We start from the raw sequence: 22,594 nt of genomic DNA, 5'->3' as shown, positions 1-22,594 counted from the left end.
TTAATTTTGGTCTGTTGTTTGGGCAGCCTTAAATGGAGAAAGGTAGTTAAGGCCACACCTCAGCGTTAAACTTCGGTTGAAAAAGGAAGACAGAGAGGCTTTGCCTAATATTTTTAAACAGCTTTATTGAGATAAGTTACATACTGCAAAATTCACCTGTTTTAAGTGCACGATGATGTGCCATCAGCACATCCAGTTTTGGAGCACTTCCATCACACCAGAAAGATTCCTACTGTTTGCAGTCGACCCGGGCCTATTCTTACCCACAGCCCCAGGCCTGCCTAATTAGTGTATTTTACTGAGTAAAAATTACCCCAGATAATCTTAAGAGGAACTCTCGACTGGACTCCCAACGAATATGAATACGTACATATAAATATATGTACGTTTTGATCAGTGGGCCTAGTATATCCAGGCCGGGGGTGTATGTGAGAAATTCCTCCATTTACCCACTGAGCAAAACACACAGTTCGCTGCCCTACATGGGGCTTATTATCTGAATGAGGCAAAAGCTGTAAGCGGCCGCCTCTATACACGGCACGCGTGCATGTGTGTAGGAGGTGAGCACACACGCCCTGTGCCAAGACGCTTTGAGTAACGTGTACCCAAGACAGACGACCAGTCGCGGCGGTTTGCGCCTGCGCAGCTTGGCGAGTGCCTACAAACGGGTAACTGAAACCCCCTGCTCGAGACCCGTCGGTTCTGCTGTTGGGACGCCGCCGTCTCAAACCTGAGCGTCCACCCGTGACACCCAGCGAACCCAGGCCTGGTAGGTAACGCCTCACCACCTCGCCCCCGCCCCCTACCGAGACCTCACAATGAGCATCATAATTGTCAGGCCTCACGCCAAGGCCCTCAGGGTAGCGATTCTCTCCCTTGGCCACACCCCCCAGTTTACTAGGCCGAATCTCATTGGTCGGTGAAGGGCTTAGTCCCGCCCCTTCGAGCCGACGCCAACAGACACGTACTACGTTTCTACGTGTCTCGAGCCTAAAAGCGGAAGTTACGCCAAAGAATCGCGAGGGAAGCGGCGGACCTGGAAGGGTACTGGCCGCTGGAGGAAAGGGGGTGGGCAGACGGCTTTGGAAGGCTCCGGAAGTGGTTGTGCAAGGGAGGGGTGGGAGAGGGGCTGGTCAGGCAGTTCATTCGGATGTTGCTGGTCGCCTCGCTAAGGCGCAGTTTCACTCTTTTCCGAGAGGCTGGCCCAGCCCTCCGCCTCGGCCAGAATGGACTTCAGGGAAATTCTCCTGATAGCTTCCAAAGCACAAGGTGTCAACAACGTGCCGGTAAGTACCAGCCGGGGCGCGACTGTAGGAGATCCTGGACTTCCAGTTCCGAATGTGTGGCCCATGGAACTTCCAGGAATCCGTCTGTCGGCTCCGGGAGAGGAAAGACCTGGACGCCGTTTTTTTTTGTTGGTTGGGTGGTGGTTTTGTTTTTTTCTCTTGGACATGTACTTCTGAGTACTGGGGGTGAAGACGGGCTTGAGATGCGAGGCGGGAGCCTTCTGACGAGCGGCTTGTTCAGGCGTTAACACCCTGCAACTTTGCGCTGGTGAGAAAGAGCCATGCCTGGCACATAGTGGAATCTAGCGCTAGTAGTTTCTAGCTTCGGTGTAAACTTCAACCCAGAGGTTGGGGAGTTCAGGAATTTTAGGGACTTGGCCTGATAGCTTTTGAGGCGATTTCCCGCCGATCTTTGGGTCAAACGTTTTGTGATTTCCCAAAAAAGTTCTTTGACTTGTGGCCCCACCCACTCAACCAACCAGGTGATTGAATTATCACCTCCCAAGGCGGGAGTTGAGTGGATTCCACGAAATCCTTGGCCAACAGAATGAGTGAAATAGTTTCAGCTTCCATTTATTTGTGGTCTTCCAGATTTGTCTTTGTTTCAAATCTAGGTCCCATTTACTCACTAACGTTTGCTAATTCGCTAATATTCGCAGAGCGGTGTAAGACTTTAAATGAGGTAGTGAGTGATAGTGCCTGCTTTGCGGGGGTGTAGCTGTTTTGCATGAGCTAATCATTTCTGTATCATCAGATGGTACCACAGCCCAGCTGTAAACCGATAGATTGCCTTGTGTTACCTGCAGTTTGAGCGATGAGGTGTAGAGCTCAAATGGCTCTCTTTTAAAGTCAATTCAACTGGACCTTATTGAGCTCTCACTATGCATTTCTTAGATTTTTGTATATTTGCAATATTTTTTTCCCTCCCCTGCGCTTTTCTTGTCTTTTGAGGCTGGCTCATTCTTTTTACTCTTTTGAAGATATTGATCTAAAAATAGTAAAATAACTGGTAAATAAAACTGATATTCATCAGCTTATTATATATATTCACATCCCATCCCAAATACTCCGAATGATCTTGAAGTTATGAAACCTTGAATGACAGAATTACTTTCTGCATCTGTAAATTTCCTAGACAAGTCGATATTGGATCTAGTAACATTCATATTTGCATAAATTAGGTCCATATCTCATTGTACATCTTACTCAATTTCAGTGGAGGTCAGAGATAGATAATACTAGCCCTGATGCCGAAGACTATTCTGTGGAAGAATCAGAACCAAGTTACTCATTTCTTATTCTAAAAACCAATGGTTGCTGAGAGAAAAGTACATATTTCTAGAGCAGAAGTTTTCAAACTATGTCTATATTTCAGAATATATATATTATCGATTTATCTATGATTGGAATAACAAAGATTGAAAGCAAAAAGGAAAATGGGTAAATTGGCGGTCATTTAAAATTTAATAGATGAACATAGGCATGTACTTCATGAAAGCATGCCTTTCCTTCCCACCCACCCCAAAAGCTAGTAAGCCTGGAAGTTTGATTTAGTTATCAGCATTATAACTCTTTATCTTTTTACTTCAGATGAAAGTAAGTCACAGAAGAAACTATTGAGGAATAGAGCAAGATTGTATTTCATTTAATCCATTATCTTGTTTTTACTCGATTCATCTAATTATTTTAAGTTATTGAATATTTGCTTTATCAGCTCAAAGTAAAGCCTTTTAGAGCACACTATCACTTGTGAAATCTAACACATATTGTACAGTGTAAGACTGTTACAAAGCAAGTATCCTTATAAACCACCATCCAAGTCAAGAAAAACATTTCTGCAAGTGCATGGACACACACACACACACACACACACACACACACACACACACACCCTGCTTGACAAAAACTTTATTGATTGAATTATGGTCTGAGAACCACAGAGGCTTTGCAGTAATTGCAGATAACTCCATCCCTCTCTAGTGCTTGGTTCATATTTCTCTTTTAGCCATCTCTTCCCCCACCTTCCATTTGGATCCTATCGGAGCTGACTTTCGATTTCAGTCATCAAGTTCCTGTGTCACACCTTTGCTACAGAAAAGAAGTACACTAGCATTGATTGGACTAAAATCCAAGGGAGGCTAAAAGCTGAAACACCTGTACAGCCATTTGGAACTCTTTGCAGGGCTTTTATTTTTAAGATGTGTCTACTGTATCTGACTTGAAAAGCAATGAACAGTTCCCATTGAGACAGCTTTCTTTTACATTGTTTCTTTTTAAGAGAAATAGTTACCTTTATAATGTTTTAGTTAAAATAAAAGAAGGATTGCATCATGCCTAGAAATATTAAGCATGCTATCATTTCGCAGTGGAAAACTGAATACAAAAAAAACAGCTGATCAAGGTGATGTAACCAGTCACTGTTATTAGCTCTGTTTATTTTAAAGGAGGAAAGATATTTTTGGTAACCTTGCCTTTAATATTTTTCTCCCTGGGTTGCTCTAACAAAAACAAAGTGGTTGTCTTGTTTAGTAGAATAGAAGAGCTTAGAATCTGGATTCTTACAGGTTACAAGTAACTATAATTGATGGCTTGTAGTGCATGAGGCAAGTTAAATGGTCTTTCTCACAATCAGTCTGAAAATCATCCCAGACAAGATACTGTAGCTCTGGTGTGACCCTCAGATCAAAAAGTAAGGGGAAGCCTTCATATAAGGATATAAGGATTTGGGGAGCTATAGACCCTTGAGGGTAAGAATATAGGTACTTTATAGTAGTAACATTTCCTTTTTTTTAAATTGAAGTATAGTTGACTTACAATATTGCATTAGTTTCAGGTGACAATATAGTCATTTGATATTTTTATAGATTATACTCCATATAAAATTATTATAAAATACAAGCTATATTCCTTGTGCTGGTTATATTTCCTTTTTTATTTTTAAAAAGCTTAAAAATTTTTAAAAATTATTATTGGAGTATAGTTGATTTACAATGTTGTGTTAGTTTCTGGTGAACAGTAAAGTGAAGCAGTTATACATGTATCCACTCTTTTTTAGATTCTTTTCCCATATAGGTCATTACAGAGTATTGAACAGTTCCCTGTGCTATACACAGTCGTTATTATCTATTTTATTAGATAATAAAAGGTCCTTATTATCTTTTATATATAGTAGTGTGTCTATGTCAACCCCAATCTTCCGATTTATCCCTCCCCACCCTTTCCTCTGGTAACCATAAATTTGTTTTCTACATCTGTGACTCTATTTCTGTTTTGTAAATAAGTTCATTTGTACCATTTTTTTTTAGAGTCCATGTATAAGCGATATCATATGATATTTGTCTTTCTCTGTCTGACTTCACTCAGTATGACAGTCTCTAGGTCCATCCATGTCACTGCAAATAGCATTGTTTTGTTCTTTTTTATGGCTCAGTAATATGCCACTGTATATATGTATCACATTTTTATCCACTCCTATGTCAGTGGACATTTAGGTTGCTTCCATGTCTTGGCTATTGTAAATAGTGCTGCAGTGAACATAGGGGTGCGTGTATCTTTTCGAATTATGGTTTTCTCCAGATATATGCCCAGGAGTGGGATTACTGGATCATATGGTCATTCTATATTTAGTTTTTTAAGGAACCTTCATGCTGTCCTCCATAATGGTTGTACCAATTTACATTCCCATCAACAGTGAAGGAGGGTTCCATTTTCTCCACACCCTCTCTAGCATTTATTGTTTGTAGATTTTTTGATGACCATTCGGTAGTTTTGATTTGCATTTCTCTAATAATTAGTGATGTTGAGCCTCTTTTCGTGTGCTTTTTGTCCATCTATACTTCCTTTTAAAGAATAGTATAGGCCAACAAAAAAGTTTCTGCAGGCAGTCACTTTGTAGCCCTTGATGATAGTTGATTATAACTGGATTATTTCCCAGTCTTAGATCTGAAGATGACTTTTGTAGTGCCTGGGGCAGCTTTAGATTTCTAGCCTGGAGCAGTACTTCTGAACTGGTGTTTTAGGGAAGGGGTCTTTTAGAAACAACTGCCCCACAGAGATTCTTTCTCTTCCCCATCACTACCTAGACAATCTCTTTATGAATAATAAGGATGAGAGTGACAACAATTAACATTTATAGTGCTTCCTTTGTGCCAGGCACTGTTCTAGGCACTTTTTGTATATTAATTTAATCATCATAATAACTATATATGGAAGCTTGTTTTACAGATCAGGAAACTGAAGTCCAGGGAGATGAAGAAACGTTCCCAGAGTCACACAGCTAATAAGTGACAGGGTTAGTCATGGCAGAGCAGAGAATGTAGTCCAGGCAAACTGGCTTCAGAGATCTTGCTCTTAATCACCACCCTGTGTTGAATGAGGAGAGTCTTTTGGAAATAGGGGGGTGAGGAAGGTTGTCTTCTATAAAGCCTGAATCCATCTAGCTCCCTACCCCCAACTCCAGCCTAATATAGCCTTGGGCAGTAACCCTATTGTTTTTTTGATGACACTTCTCAGTGTACAGTAAAGTCTGATGGGAGAGAAATTTAAAGACCAAACTAACAGCATATGGAAACTGGAGGATAGAGATATACAGCCTGTTTGGGAGAGCGCCAGCATAGTTAACAGAAATAGAGTCTGAGGTTGAGGGAAAGTTCAGTGGTGGACCTGTTTGGGGTAATGGCACGATCTAAGAGGCAGGTAGGAGTTAGGGAATGGCATTTAAGAATGAGGTTCAAGCTAGAGATGAAAATGTTGGGATTAGGTTAGAAGTGAAGCATGTTGTAGTGGGAACACTTTTGCCCCTGAGTCAGGAGACCTAGGCTCTAATTCAGACACTGCTACAAATTGTGTGAGTGATAGACAGTAAATACACAGTTGTCTTTTGGGGGCCATTTCTAACATGAGGTTGGACTAGAGGCTCTGAGGTATCTATTTGATACTATTAATACATCTTATATAATCTGGTATATTTTTTAAACACAATAATAGTAAAATTTACATTTGACCCCATAGCAGTCTCGAATAGCATGCTTTTTGGTGGTTTTATTTTCACCCTCTTAGCTACCCAGCTAAGCAAGCCTAATGCAAATCAGTGGTTTTCCAGGCCTGCATTCATTCCCTGAGTATGATGTTTTGAGAGGATTGTAGAAGTTGTGTAGTCATTATTAAAGTTAAGGATAAATTCTTTTTTTTTTTTGGCTGCGTTGGGTCTTTGTTGCTGCACGCAGGCTTTCTCTAGTTGCAGCGGGTGGGGGCTACTCTTCATTGTGGTGCGCGGGGCTTCTCATTGCGGTGGCTTCTCTTGTTGTGAAGCACAGGCTGTAGACGCACGGGCTTCAGTAGTTGTGGCTCACGGGCTCAGTAGTTGTGACTCGTGGGCTGTAGGGCGCAGGCTCAGTAGTTGTCATGCATGGACTTAGTTGCTCCATGGCATGTGGGATGTTCCTGGACCAGGGCTTGAACCCATGTCCCCTGCATTGGCAGGCAGATTCTTTTCTTTTTTTTGCGGTACGCAGGCCTCTCACTGCTGTGGCCTCTCCCTTTGCGGAGCACAGGCTCCGGATGCGCAGGCTCAGCGGCCATGGCTCACAGGTCTAGCCACTCCGGGGCATGTGGGATCTTCCTGGACCGGGGCACGAACCCGCGTCCCCTGCGTCGGCAGGCGGACTCTCAACCACTGCGCCAACAGGGAAGTCCTGGATATATTCTTTGAATATTTCTAACTCCTATTTGTAACCAATGATAAACCTCTAATTTATATAAAACCATCAGGAAATTTATATTTTCTACAATTACAACAATATATTATCTCCTGAGTAAAGAACAGCTTTCAAGAAGGAATTGACTATTGATTCTAATATAACATATTTGGTGAACATATATTTCCAGACTGAAAGCTCCTTATTTTCTTAATCTGACCATGACAGTATAGTTTCAATGCAAGGAACACATGTGTTTAAAAGTGACTTAATATTTTCTAGGTCACTTGGCTTCAGAATTACAAATATTGGCAAAATCTCTGATACTGTATTTCTATGGCATGAGCTTCACTGTGGTGGATCATTCACTGGGGCCCAGCAGAATGAGTCGGCTTGCAGTATAATAAAATGGATACACTTAGGATAAAAGAAACTCTTGTCCAGCTGCTTTTCATGAAGCTCAAACAATGAAGCAGCCTGGTGCCTTGAGTCAGATACAGAATTGGTGGATGCATCTTGATGTGTTGCTGCTAGAGCTAAATGTGACCATCTGATGTGGGAGAAAGTGCAGACAGTTCTCCTGCCTTATTAAATGGAATATAATGTAATCCCAGCCTGAAGCTTTCTTTTCAACACATGGTTCTCTGCTGGGCACCTCTGTGGGGGAAGGAGACTGTCTAATAAAATATTCTGTTACAGCAAATCTTCTAATACCAGGGTCTGACTGCAACCCCTTTTTCAAAAGTCTAGCCAGCTCAATGTTAGGAACGTCTATAGTGATAGACCCAAGAGAAAGGAAATACACGTTCACAGAAAAACTTGTACACAGATGTTCACAGCAGCATTATTCATAATAGCCAAAAAGTGGAAACAATCTAAATATCCATTAACTGATGATTAGATATCCATACAATGAAAAATTATTCATCCATAAAAGCAACCAAGTACTGACTATGTTACAACATGAACCTTGAAAACATTATGCTAAGTGAAAGTAGTAAGATAGGAAAGACCACTGTAGCAGTCAGGCTTCTCCAGAAAAACAGAACCAGTAGGATATGTCTTAGGGAATTGGCTCATGTGGTTGTGGGGGCTGGCAAGTCTGGAATGTGTTGGGCAGGGTGGCGCTCAGGCTGGAGCTACTGCTGTCGGAAGTGGGGTGGTGAGGAAGGTTGTCGTCTGTAAAGCTCGAATCCATCTAGCTCCCTACTCCGGCTCTCCAACTCCAGCCTCATAAAGCCTTGGGTAGTAACCCTGTTGGTGTTTTGATGACACTTGTAAGTGTTCAGTAAAGTCTGATGAGAGAGTTTCACATAGAAATTCTGGAGCAGATGAAGAAAAAAAAGTTTTTTTAATTGAAAAATCTTACCTACTTTGTATAATCAATTATCTACATAATCATTTACCTACGGCTTCTAAATTTTACCTTATTTTATGATGCATCTCAGTCACTATGTAATGGTACACTAGGTGCATGATTTCATTTATATGAAATGTCCAGAACTGGCAAATCCATAGAAACAGAAAGTAGATTAGGGGCTGCCAGGGGCGTAGGTGAAGGGGGAATGGGGAATGATTGCTGAAGGGTAAGGGATTTCTTTTTCGGAAGGTGAAAATGTTCTGGAATCAGATAGTGGTGATGGTTGTACAACGCTATGAATATAGTCATACATATTAAATGGGTGGATTTTATCGTATGTGAATTAAATCTCATTAAAAATGTTAAAAAAGAAGATCATTATTATCTCTGGAGACCCAACCCTTTTTTTTCTCCCCAGATTTCTAGGTTTTGATCTAAACTTTGCCTAAGAGAATATTTTAATACTCTCCTGGTATCTGCTTTTGAGTGCATCAAGCTACAGAGGATGTAAGAAACTATTAATTATGACTCAGCCCGTGTCAGTAAATAAGATTAAGCCTCATCAAGTAGGACCTTGTCCTACTTAAATTGTTTCCCAGCAGGTCCGCGAAGTAAGACGTCGTATAGATTTATTGAATTCCTTCTCCATCATACGGACAGGACAAGGACAGCAAAAATGTTGGGTTAAATGTGAGGCCAGCTTAATAAGTATCCTTAAGGGATACATAGCAGTGTTTAAAAACAAAAGCTGAATTTGAAATTGGCATATGAATTGATGAAAATAGGTGTATACTTTGAAAAAAGCTCAAAGTAGTCTTTGGGACTCTTTTCCTGAGTGAATCCGAGTTCCTGAACCCCCTCCCTTGTTTCTTTATTGTGTTCTGCCTTTCTTGTGCTTATGTTTCCCAGTCGGTGTTTCCCAAAGTGCAGTACACGTAGCTTTGGCTGTACCATGATTTTAGGTGATACACAAATACGTTTTATTCTCATAGTTGCATTTTTTTAAGTTATATATTTTGATAGGATTTGGAAAAATATAACTAGCCTTTCAAGCCTGTCATTTTATGGGTATTATTGCTTGAGGTAAAGCTGTAGTAATAAGTCATGGTGTTTGATCTACATGTTTTCTTAAAATTAGTAAATAATAATACAAGTGCTATACTATAAAAGGGCAAAAATCATGAAGGTGATATGCGAATGATTGAAGCTTAGTAAACAAGGTATTAAACTGCCCCATTGACACTGTGGTTTTCTCATTCAGTGCTTGTATTCAGTCAAGAGTAGCTTTTCTGCTAGTCATATCCCATTACCTACCTCTTTAAGTCCCAGGTTAGGAAGAAAGATGTCTACCCTGAAATCAAATGAGGAAGTGCTCACTTGCTGCTGTCATACCTAGGTAACAAACCAATCCTATTTTAAATGATTAACACTAATGTGTATATTGGCATTTTGGGGTAGGGGGAGCCCTGTGTAAGCTTTGATTTGGCAGGTGAATCTCTGGGCTATGTAGTTGGCAGGGACAGAAAAATCTTGAGCCTTGGCAACACAAATCCACCCTTCCTCTTCTCACATATCTACTTGATGGGATGGGGTAGAGTGAGTGTGTGCCTCTGCTTATAAGTCTATGTGTCTTATGCAACTTGAATCATCTTCATGGTAGCACTTCTGTTAAGAAAATGTGAGTTTCCTGTGGATAAGGCCTATGTTTGAGGTTCTTGTAAACTATGATAAATTTTATATATCTAGTTAGGTAAGCAATATTCTTTTTCTCCTGTCTTCCTTTCCCTTTCCTTTCTCCTTTACATATTGGGTCGCAATCCACTATGGAAAGGATTGCAACTAAATTTGCAAAGATATGGACTTCTTAAAGGATTTTATGACAGCCAAGGGGACTGGGAAAGGAATCTGGTTGTTCTCTTTTGGAATTTCTCTCTATGTGGGATGTGTCAGGTCTCAAGCATTGCTATCACGTAGGATTTTCAGGTTGGATTAGGGCCTGCTTTCTTGGCCAGCTGCTTTGTTGGTAGACTAACTTAGCTGGAACTTCCAGCCTGTTTCAGGATGCCTTCTATTTGGCAGCTGTGTAGTAAGCATGAGTCCTTTGGCTTTCCTCCAGGAATTTCATACACATTTTGGGAGTCACTTTTTTGGTTCCTAAGTAGCTCAATTTGTTCTCATAGGTTAGTGTTTCTTAACTAGCACAGCAGCAGGTTGAGTGGATTAGAATGTCATCTGCCTAAGACGAAAGAAGGAGGGCATTAAAAAATTCTTATTTCCTAGCCCATAAATTTAATTTGGAATGGTCCTAGAGATTAATCATCCTGGTCTGAGTTATTAGCTCTGTTTATCATACTTCTCTAACGATAAAATAAAAGGAAATATTTTTCCTTTTATAGTTTAAATTAACATTATTCTAGTTTTAGTCATTTCCCAATGCAGTTAGATAAAAATCAAAGCCCAGAGAAATACCATCTGTTCCAGGATAATGTTAGTGCTTTTTGGGTGACATGGAAACCTGTCTAAAAGGGTTTGTGTGGCAAATTAATATTTTTTAACGAACACAGAGCTGCACTTAAAGGTTACGGAGACTTGGGCCCTTCTTGCTGCTTAAATTTCTTTGAAATGCTTTTTGGCTATGGCTGGCCACCAGCTTTGCCCATGGTCAAAGTAGAATCTCATTATTTCATGTTGAAAGCAAAGTAACCTATGAAGCAGCTATGAAAATCATCTGGAGTAGGGTACTCAGGAGGAAAACAGTTGTGATAGTAGTTTTTTCTGTTTGGAAAGTTCTGAAGAAGGCTAAGCTTTTAAATCAGAATTCTAAAGCACTCAATCTGTTTTAGTGGTGATTTTTTTCAGTTCCCCCAGTCCAGGTATCTTTTGGGGAAAATAGCCTGAAAATAGTGTTTCTCTCAATTGTTCATTTATGTATTATCGAGGATGTTTAAAGAAACTCTGCACCTAAAAATAGTCATGTATAATCATATTCAGCCTGAAATTTTATAGCTAAGTTTTCATGTGGGTTATGTGATCTCTTAATTATTCAGAATAGATTTTTCAGTCAACATTTAAACCTCTCTATTGCTTCAAAGTTAATTGTGTATAACTTTTCCTCTGTTTTTATTTTTAGAAAAGATACAGTTTGGCAGTGGGGCCTCCCAAAAAAGACCCGAAAGTTAAGGGTGTCCAGTCGGCAGCTGTCCAGGCTTTTCTCAGAAGAAAAGAAGAAGAGCTCAGGAAAAAAGGTATGAATCTATAGCCTTATTCTCAATTTTAAAGTCTTCTGTCTTCACAACTAGCTTGTACCTAACCAGTGGATGTTTGTAATATCATAACAGGCTGATGGATTTGTTGTGTATGTGTCTGAGTCAGCTGTATTTATAGCATTACGTATATTCTTATGTTGATCATTTGTATGGATGTTATCTTTTATTTCCTCTTAAATTAAAAGCTTTTTGGGTATAGTGACCATATCTTCTAATTGGCCATATTAGCTCTCCAGTAAGAAGTAAGAACTCCATTCTTTGACCTTGGTTCTTTTCCTGTTTGTTTGTTTGTTTGTTTGCTTTTTGGCTGTACCATATGACTTGCGGGATCTTAGCTTCCTGACCAGGGATTGAACCCAGGACCACGGCAGTGAAAGCACTGTGTCCTAACCATTGGACAACCAGGGAACTCCCCCTTGACCTTGGTTCTGAATCTGCTTCTACCTACTTTGTATTTTAATTTTAAAAAATATGTTATTAAGAGTGCTATCTAGCGACTTCCCTGGTCGCGCGGTGGTTGGGAGTCCGCCTGCCAATGCAGGGGACCCGGGTTCCAGCCCTGCTCCAGGAGGGTCCCACATGTCGTGGAGTGGCTAAGCCCGTGTGCCACAAGTGCTGAGGCCCGCGCGCCTGGAGCCCGTGCTCTGCAACAAGAGAAGCCACCGCAATGAGAAGCCTGTGCACAGCAGCGAAGAATGGCCCCCGCTCGCCGCAACTGGAGAGGGCCTGTGCACAGAAACGAAGACCCAACGCAGCCGAAAAGATTAAAAAAATAAACAAATAAGAGTGCTACCTAAAAGGTTAAAATAGGGACACTTTTGTAAAACGAGTAAACTCAAGCAGTAGGTTTACTTTATGCAAATGACAAGGAAACTAATTCAATAAGTTTAAGTATCCACTGATTCATAATTAATAACAACTGTTAAGTGGGTACGAATATTCTCTTAACTTGGTATATTTATTTGATATGAACTATTTTCTATATTTAAAGCTAAAAGCCAAGACTCTCCCTTGCTTAGTCATATAGAAAAACCCATATGTGACCCACTAATTATGTAAAGATGACTCAAATTGATACTTTAATGACTTCCTCATTTGATTCTTAGATGTCTTCGAACTTCTTCAAACTGTAACTTGAATGTTGCTTGGTTTTGGCCACCTACTGATTTCAGATAAACATACTGTTATCGAGACCCTGAAATAATATGTTGTTTTGCCTCTTTTAGCTTTGGAAGAGAAAAGGAGAAAAGAAGAACTAGTGAAAAAGCGAATTGAGCTAAAACATGACAAGAAAGCAAGAGCTATGGCCAAGAGGACAAAGGATAATTTCCATGGTTACAATGGGATTCCTGTTGAGGAGAAGTCAAAGAAGAGGCAGGCAATGCAAACCCACACTAGCCAGGGAACAGACCAAGAGTTTGAGATGGAGGAAGAGGATGAATTCTTAGAATACAATCAAGCAGAGTCAGAGCAAGAGTATGAGGAAGAGCAAGAACCTCCCAAAGTTGAGAGCAAGCCAAAGGTCCCCCTTAAAAGTGCCCCACCACTCATGAACTTCAATGATCTACTCAGGCTGGCCGAGAAAAAGCAGTACGAACCGGTGGAGATAAAGGTAGTGAAGAAGACAGAAGAGCGGCCTATGACTGCAGAAGAACTTAGGGAGCGAGAATTCCTTGAACAAAAGCGGAGGAAAAGGAAAGCTGAGACAGATGCAAGATTACCACCAACCAGAAAAGTACCCTCTCAGAAAGAAAGTGTGGGCACAAAACTTAGCAAAGGCTCCGGAGACACGCATCCTTCTTCCAAGGGTACTCCCCTTCCTTATGCTGAGAAGAAATCCAGACCCAGCACATCTAATGAGAAACACTTGCGTCTATCTTCATCCAAATCCATGCCAGGAGAAAGGACCAAAGTAGTATCTGGCAATTGCGCCCAACCCTTGCCTTGTGAGCGCCGTGACAGACCTGTTTTCAATGGGGCTGGAAAGCCCCACTCCAGCACCTGTTCACCAAGTATCCCAAAGACTTCTGCTAAAGGGACTCCAAAATCCGCTACTGAGCACAAAGCCAAAAAATCTCCTCATCCTAGCCGTTCCAGGCCTGGACCCATGGTCACCCCACACAATAAGGCCAAGAGTCCAGGTGTCAGGCAGCCAGGCAGCAGCTCCAGCTCGGCCCCTGGGAGGCCTAGCACAGGGACTGCTCAGTCCACAGTTAGTTCTGGCCCCGTGCCCAGGCGCCAGAATGGCAGCTCCAACTCAGGACCCGAGCGATCAGTCAGTGGGACCAGGAAGCCAACCAGTGACTTAAATCCCCCAGGACGGACAGTCAGTGGTACAAGTGGCCTTGGTCGACCTGCAGGCAGTTCAGGTTGCCCTGGGCGACCTACCAGTGGCTCCGGGCGGCCTGTGGGCAGCTCTGGTGGCCCTGGGTGGCCTGTGGGCAGCTCTGGTGGCCCTGGGCGGCCTGTGGGCAGCTCTGGTGGCCCTGGGCGGCCTGTGAGTGGTCCACATGACATTCGACGACCAGTGAGTGGCTCAGGGGCCCCTAGGCGGTCAGTCAATGGCCCTGGTCAATCAGTAGTTCCAGCTGGACGAATTGTCAGCAGTTCAGGCCCTGGTAGACCAGTGAGCAGCTTTGGACCTGGGCGAACAGTTAGTACCTCAGGTCCCTCTCTGAAGCCCAAATGCACTGTTGTCTCAGAAACGATTTCTTCCAAGAATATAATCAGCCGATCCAGCAATGGACAGATGAATGGAATGAAGCCTGCCTTATCTGGCTACAGATCTGCCCAAGGTAAAATTTCCCCTCACCTTAAAAGTATTTATTTGTCACTAGGAAATTGGAAAGAATATTTTGTTTTATATAACCAAAGACCCTCTGAACTCTTCTATGTGCTTTCAAATGTATTCTTGTGTTGATAGAATCCTGATGTTTTGTATGTCCTATGCCAGAGAGTTCCTTTAGTAACCATGGCTTGGAAAAGTCTCTAGAAAGAGACTTATCTAGGGCCTTCTGTGTTTACTCCTGTAATGTCTCCAAGTGCAGTAAACTTAGCTATGGGGTTTGTAAGACAGGGTGAGTGTATATGCCTTTTGTGGTTCAATGAATGAGTTCATCTTTACCTCTTCATGAAGACTGTGGACACCTGTCTTCAAGGACTGGCGTGTATTTGTAAGCTTGAAGCCTTTTGTTGCATTATTTGTCCATTAAATATTTGTTAAGCACCCACTATGTGCCAGGAACTATTTTAGGTGGCCTTGTGTTTCTGCTCCTTACAGTGGCCCTAGCTACCAGTCCTGTAGGATTCTGCTGTCCCAAGGTATGGGATCATTGGTGGTACCTACTAACTGCTAGGTCAGAGTTTCTACATAGTATTAAGGATTTGTTGAAGCACTTGTTAGGCACCATGGAGAATATAAAAAGAAACAAAAGATGAGATTCCATAGTTTAAACTACCTAATTCAGTCAAAACATTGGTTCTTAACCAAAGACAGCTTTGGTCCCCAGTGAACATTTGGCAATGTCTGGAGACATTTTTGATTGACACAACTGGGGATGGGATGCTACTGGCATCTAGTAGATGGAGGCCAGGCTGATATTCTACACTGCACAGGACAGCTACCCGACAACCAAGAAATATCTGGCCCAAAGTGTCAGAGTGCTAAAGTTAGAGAAACTCCAAGCTAAGGAGACAAGCCATGCGTATTAAAAACAACTGTAGAACAACAAAGGGAGTGTCTGTAATCAAGGACTAGAAAGCAGTTGTTCCCAGATACTGGTCTATTGATCAGTGCCTGTCTTTTGCAGAATTTTTAATCAGTCTTTTGACAAAATGACAAAAATTAGGATGATGCAGTGAGTTTTTCCTTAAAGTCAGACTTGCTCAGTTTGAACAATTATCCATATCTGAGAATCTGTCATACTTCCTTGGACTTTTTAAAACTTCAATGGAATTATGGTGATAATAGATGGTAGATTGTTACCTTTGGCATCTTTTCTTGGCATGAGTAAAATTAGTGATCCTTTAGTGATTTGTAATTTTTTTAAAAGAAATTGTACTAGTCTTTTAAATCCAAAAGAGTAGGAACTACTAAGCTAGAAAATGTAACAGTTCTAGTAAGCCCTGGGATAGACAGGAATTCTATTCCTTGTGGGTACCATGAAGCAACAGGGATGATGTAGTAATGAGTTCATGCTGGGGGCCAGTTGGTGGCTCTGGTTGGTTGGTTGGTTGGTTGGTTGGTTGGTTGGTTTGTTGGTTTATGGCTGCGTTGGGTCTTCGTTGCTGTGTGTGGGCTTTCTCTAGTTGTGCTGAGCAGGGACTACTCTTAGTTGCAGCGTGCGGGCTTCTCATTGTGGTGGCTTCTCTTGTTGCTGAGCACAGGCTCTAGGTGCGCGGGCTTCAGTAGTTGTGGCTTGCAGGCTCTAGAGCACAGGTTCAGCAGTTGTGGCGCACTGCTTAGTTGCTCCGTGGCATGTGGGATCTTCCCAGACCAGGGCTTGAACCCGTGTCCCCTGCATTGGCAGGTGGATTCTTAACCACTGTGCCACCAGGGAAGACCCTGGCTCTGGTTTTTGAGGCTACCATCTTAATGAGTTCTTAAAATCTCAGCTTACATAGGACTTTGTTGGGACTACTAAGTTTTAATGATCTTATAAATAATGGCTTTTCTATTCTTAGGTCCTCAAAGGCTTCCCTTCCCTGGTAGTTACAAAAGGCAGCGAGAATATGAAGAGGAGGAAGATGATGATGAATATGACTCTGAAATGGAAGATTTTATTGAAGATGAAGGAGAACCTCAGGAAGAAATATCCAAGCACATTCGAGAAATCTTTGGCTATGACCGAAAAAAGTAAGGCTAAAGAAGATTTAGATATATATACTTTTTATTTTGAATAATCCCATGCTATGGGGAAAAAAAATAAACATTAATAGTAGAGGCATTGAATACAATTCTTAATTAGGAATCCTTGCATGATTGTTTAGATTTACTTTTTTGGCAATTAATATTTAAGAATTAATGCAGAATTATTTGTGTAGTTACTTGTATGAGGGCCAAAAAATATCCCTTTTTAACTGTTCTCCTTATAAGATATATATTTAATGAGAGTGAAGCAGCTTGGTGTAGTAGAAATGGATTGGCTTTGAAATCAGAAAGCCATCCACAGAGCTATGTTGAAAGCCAGTTTGATCTGACACCTGCTTTTCTTTGATGTAAAAAACTTTGCGGGCTTCCCTGGTGGCGCAGTGGTTGGGAGTCCGCCTGCCGATGCAGGGGACGCGGGTTCGTGCCCCGGTCCGGGAAGATCCCACATGCCGCGGAGCGGCTGGGCCCGTGAGCCATGGCCGCTGAGCCTGCGCGCCTGGAGCCTGTGCTCCGCAATGGGAGAGGCCACAACAGTGAGAGGCCCGCGTACCGCAAAAAAAAAAAAACTTTGCTACTCAAAAGTGTGGTCCCTGAACAGCAAGCAGTGTGGGACCAACAACATTGACGTCACCTGGGAACTTGTTAGAAATGCAGGCTTTCAGGCCCCACCTTAGATCTGAATCCAGATCCGCTTTATAAGGTTCCCAAGTGATTCACATGCACATTAAAGTTAGAGAAGCACTGATATAGAGCAAAGCTCGGGGTTTGAATGGAAGTTCCACAGCTTACTAGCTGGGTAAACTTGAGTAAGTTATTTTTTAAATGACATTTGGGAGGATTAAATGAGGTAGTATACAATTGACCTGTGAACAATATAGGGGTTAGGTAAAATCCATAAGTAACTTATAGTCAGCCCTCCGTATATATGGTTCCTCTGTGTACCAGTTCCTCCCTATCTGTGGTACCACATGTGTAGATTCAACCAGTCATGGATTGTGTAGCACTGTAGTATGAAAAAAAATTCTCACGTAAGAGGACCCATGCAGTTCAAACCCATGTTGTTCAAGGGCCAACTGTCTAAGTAAATCTGTCAGCACTTGCCCTCTCCTTTGAAGTCATGGATATTAGAAATTAGAAGGCAATAGTAAGAAAAGGTCTTTTAAAAAAATTTAGCAGAAGAAAGAACTGGATTAAAAATCAGCTCTAAAAACCTAATCTTAGTAGTGTCATAAGCTAGCTATATGCTTTTGGTCTAGCTGTTATCTGCCTCAATCTCTGTTCTGAATCCATGAAACTCAAATGAGATTAATATATATATAATAATTTTCATATATATTGTGCTTTCATGATTTTAATATAAACTGTCATGTAAATAGAGGTGAGTTGAGCAAACGTTGTTGGATTGGTACTTTGATCAAAATTAGATTCAGGAATAGTTGCCTTCTGGAAATATTAAGGGGTCATTTAATTTATCTTTACTTTAGAATCTCCCCTTTACCCAACCTCTGCCCACCTCACTGTCTGCCAAACAAGGAGGAATAATCCTAAATGTATGTTTGATTTAGTTATAACGATGTTGATTTTAAAAACAGGAGGATGTAGTTCCTTTAGAAAATTGGGTTTTTCTTTTTTTTAACAACTTTGATTTTCTCTTATCAGATACAAAGATGAAAGCGATTATGCCTTACGTTACATGGAGAGTAGTTGGAAAGAGCAGCAGAAGGAAGAAGCAAAGAGGTAAGCACAGATGTAACACGTTTGTGCAGAAATGTCCTAAAGATTCTTTTCTGTTCCCTCCTTCAGTTGCATCATTGGGAGCAGGGGCTTTGGGCCATGCTGTTTGAATTCCAATCCTACTTATTTGCTGTGGGGCTTTAGACAAATTCCTTAGCCTTTTAAATCTGTTTTCCCATTTGTAAAATGAGAATATACTGTTTTCATTCATTGAGGTTTTGTGAGGATTAAGATAATGTGTACAAGTTGCCCAGTGCAGTGACTCACCCATGTAGGCACACAATAAATGCTAGAGGCCTCCCCTGATCCCATTGTAGCATGTTATTTTTCTTTCCGCATCCTTAATTCCCTTTCCACATAAGATACATCTCAGTCTTGCTAACCTGTACCACCGCTGGCCTCAAGGACCTGTTGAGGAATATGAAATTCCCTATGTCTGATTCCTGTTTGGCCACCTGATATCAAATAAATGATCATTTCTTGGATAGGGGTAACAAATGATTACTTTGTTTATAATGTTAACTTGGTGAAATAATTCACCTCATTCTCAACTCAGAATATTAAACCTCTTTCTCCCTCTTGCCGTCCCTCCTCAAACTAGATAAAATATCAAACTAAAGTGTTGGGAAGGGAAAAGAAAAGAATGTTATTTATTGAATAAATGTTTCTTGTTCTTTATTTTTTAAAGCTGATGAGATAGTTTATATTTATTACTGTAATGGGAATATTAAGGTGTTGAGGTTATATGTAAGGTCTTTTTTCCACTATAACTTGAGGCAGTGGCAGTGGCTCCTGGTAAAAAGTATTCCTGCTTAGTCTGTTTTCAGTGGTAAAGGCTTGAGGCATTTTGAGTGCATCAGCACATTCCATGTAAGCTCCCAGTTGAAATTTCATTTTTGCTTTTTTAAAGAGAGCAGTAATTTCATGTATATTGATAAATACCCACTTTTTTCCCCTGACAGTTTAAGACTAGGTATGCAAGAAGATTTAGATGAAATGAGACGTGAAGAAGAAGAAATGAGACGTCGAAAGGCCAAGAAGCTGAAGAAGCATTAGCTGCTGCTTTTATTTATTTTTGTGAAATTCTGAAAACAGTCTGCTGCAAGGAAGTCCTGCCTTCAGACTGAAGAAGCCCCTTATTTTAGAATTCTACTTCGGTACTCAAGGAGAAGGAATGCATACTGTCATCTATCTGCAGGCTGTCGTTAGAGCATAAAGTATTTTCAGATACTTTCCAGGGTGAAATCTGTAATGCAGATGACATAACACCCAGTGAGTGCTCTTACGAAGCTAACTGATCACAGGTGCCACCCTTGATCCTGATGAGCTATGCACTCTCATGTGGGGCCGCTCACAAGTCAGCCAATCTTACGTTATTCCTTTGCTACTCCAAAAGGAAAAAAAAAAAGGATTGCTCCTTTACTTCTGTAATTCTGCTGATGTGTGAGTATGGCACTGCCTGGCTCCCAATCAAATTTATTTTGTCTTGATGAGGAAACTGGCCCTTCCATTAATGCTGCCAGCAATAAAGTGACCTGTCCTAACCTATATGTTTGGATTGAGAACTTGAAAATGTAGAGTAGCTGTTATAATTATATGGATGTCATTTCTGTGACTTTGCAGTAAAAAGTAGAATAAATTGTATTCTGCATTATTCATGGATTGGATGCTGAGCATTCTTATTCACTAATTTAGGTGATCAGGCAATTAACAAAAATGTTTCCAAGTTAAAATACAAGTTATGCCATTTTATATAAGAATATTCTTTTCCACGGTTTACTTTCAGATTTATTGTTACATTGGCTTTAGTGTAAAATAGACAAGGTCACTGTGCTGTTTGATTTTTATCTAAAAATTTCATTTTTATATTGAAAAAATACTTATTTTATTCAAACATTAGATTTGGACGAATAATAATAGTTTAAAAAATAAGGAAGTGACATGTGAGGCTCCCCTCCTCCCCGTTCCGCTCCCCCATTATAGAGATATTTTGGAATCCAAGGTGCCCTGGACCTTTGCATGTTAATGACTTTGTATTTTTATCTTAAATTCTTTAGTGATTAACGGTAAAAAACCAAAAACTAAATTTATGTGTATCAAGACCACCACCTTCTCTCTTTGCCCATATTGCACTTTTATTTCAAACTATGCACTGTGAAGAGATTTTTTTCCCAGGTGGAAAGGATGTTCCCTGTTACTGGTATTTACTAGGCTGTGGAACATCTTCATTCTCACCTTTCTTCAAGTCATTATCTATAGACTTGTTATATCTCTTAAGCCTCAAGTCCAAGCACTTCCAATCGGGCTGACCTAGGTTCTGGCTGGAGAGAAGCCAAGTCTCAAGTAAAGTCAGCAACAGAAAATGAGGTATGATGATGCCAGAGAGCATTTGTCCTTGACTCTGAGGGTTGGGAACAGTGGGACATAAGCTTGTAGAACAATTCTGTAATAAACATTGTGGCTATCTTAAGCCATTGAGTGGTGGGGATTAGGAAGTAGGTGAGGTTATCCTACAAGAATCCTTACTCTTCAACAGGTCTAAAAGTTGTTTTTGTATATTCTTTGTTATCCGTAAAGCTTTCTTTATTCTCAACTTTGGGTGTTATAGATTATCACTATTAGCCTTCCTTAATGGGATGACCCATCCTTAATGGGAATACCAGTCCTTTTAAGACTTTTGACTCGAATTGAGTTTCAAACTTTAAAAATGCAAGAACTTAATTTTGAAGTTGAATCCTATGAAAGGTGTCTTCATCACTAGGAATAACACCCTTCTAATGATCACATAGAACTGTTAAACACTGGTGGCAGAAAAGCCTAGTGACTGCCTCTCACCAATCTCAAATACCTTCAGTGAAACTGATTCAAGGGTAGTGTGATATTCCATGTAATAAAACAGGTTTGGAACATTATTTCCTTTGCTGTCACTTACGTGATTTTTCTTTTCCCCTTCAAAAGTCTGGTGGTTTGCTTGAATATATTTTTTTCACTATTCAGACTCGTTGAAATCTGTAGTTGCAATCAAGTGCTTGTCACAGCTCAAAGATTTCTGGTGGCTTAAAGCTTACTAGCACTTTACTCAATGATATTGTGCAGTTATTTGTACAGAAAGGCACCATTGTGCTAGCTAAAAGTTCCAGAACTTGGTAGAAAAAGTCAGGTTGTGTCCTTATGTGTCATCACTTCTGGGTGCATTTCTCCTTCTATAATACAGATGTTGATTTCAGTTTTCTTCAGCATCAGCATTATAAAAGGGCACTCCTGTAGCTCATTAAAAAAAAAAAGGTTCTGAATCTTTTAATCTTAGCCTTGTTTCCAAATCCTGTCTTCCATTTTGTTCTGCATCTCCTGACCACTCTTACAAAAAGCTCACAAACCTTTGAAGAAACTGGAATAGGCTGTTATTTTATCAAGTTTACAAATTAAGTGCTTGATTTTTAATGTGTCCTCTACTGTTTTGATTTTCAGATTTTATTAATATTTGAAGATGTGCCTTTTATTGGATAATGTTAAGTCACGAATGTAGTAATGTTATTTCAGTATTGTAATAATGTTACATGATCATGGATGCGGCATCCTCAAATACGATGTGAAGGGAAAGTAGTTTTCATAAAACTCATATAGCTCTGATTGCACAGTCCCACTTGCTTTAGGTATTGCTATGTCAAAGCAGGGGGGACTTTCTTTAAAGGCTACTTTCAGAACTTGTCTTTGTATTTTCTCTAAACTGTAAATGCAATTATGTCCATTTGGAGGCCAGGGTACCACATGTCACAGGCAGCCTTACATGTGTGCTGTGAGAAGGTTCAAAGACTGTTAACAAGAAAGTCTATGGGAACTCGAAATTTCATTTTTTAATGTAATCCCCAAGATCTTTTCCAAGAAATACTGTTTTGTATTTTATAACTTAAAAGCAGCTGTTAGTACATTTCTGAGATATAGCAGGAGACCAAAACATGTTTGGAAAGAGAATAAATATATGAAGAGAGACTGGTTGTATTATTTTCAATGTGCTGAATATATTAGACTACTATTTATTTTGTGAATGGATGTGATGAAATAAATATTCAGGTGTTTAGTGTATGATTAAGAGTGGAATATAGATGTCTTTGGAGTTATTAAATCCATGTCTTTTACATAATGGACAAATCAAGTTTAAAGAAACATTTACATAGCATAGCTTGTTTTCTGGTGCTGTTGACCTGCAAGAGAATCTACTTTTGCATATACAGATAAAAGTTTTGCAATTTATGTATAAAAGATATTGTAGGCATTAAAAATATTTTATTGATATTTTCACTGGTTTGCATTTATTTACTAAAACTCATATTCCTTATTTCATCACCCTGAACATTATTCCAGCTAGAAACCCCAGTAGACTC

General features: G+C 40.4%; 1 protein-coding gene across 1 annotated transcript; it reads left to right on the top strand.

The window, feature by feature from the left end:
* Positions 1–1,018: 1,018 nt before the first annotated feature.
* SPTY2D1 (SPT2 chromatin protein domain containing 1) lies at positions 1,019–22,503 on the top strand. Its single transcript, XM_032638783.1, has 6 exons — positions 1,019–1,286; positions 11,473–11,587; positions 12,835–14,403; positions 16,292–16,463; positions 18,138–18,215; positions 19,175–22,503. The coding sequence occupies exons 1-6, from the start codon at positions 1,227–1,229 to the stop codon at positions 19,266–19,268; spliced, it is 2,088 nt and encodes a 695-aa protein (XP_032494674.1). The 5' UTR covers positions 1,019–1,226; the 3' UTR covers positions 19,269–22,503.
* Positions 22,504–22,594: the final 91 nt, after the last annotated feature.

This window comes from Phocoena sinus, chromosome 8 (assembly GCF_008692025.1).
Source record: "Phocoena sinus isolate mPhoSin1 chromosome 8, mPhoSin1.pri, whole genome shotgun sequence".
NCBI lineage: Eukaryota > Metazoa > Chordata > Mammalia > Artiodactyla > Phocoenidae > Phocoena > Phocoena sinus.
This window is presented reverse-complemented; position numbering and strand designations above follow the sequence as displayed.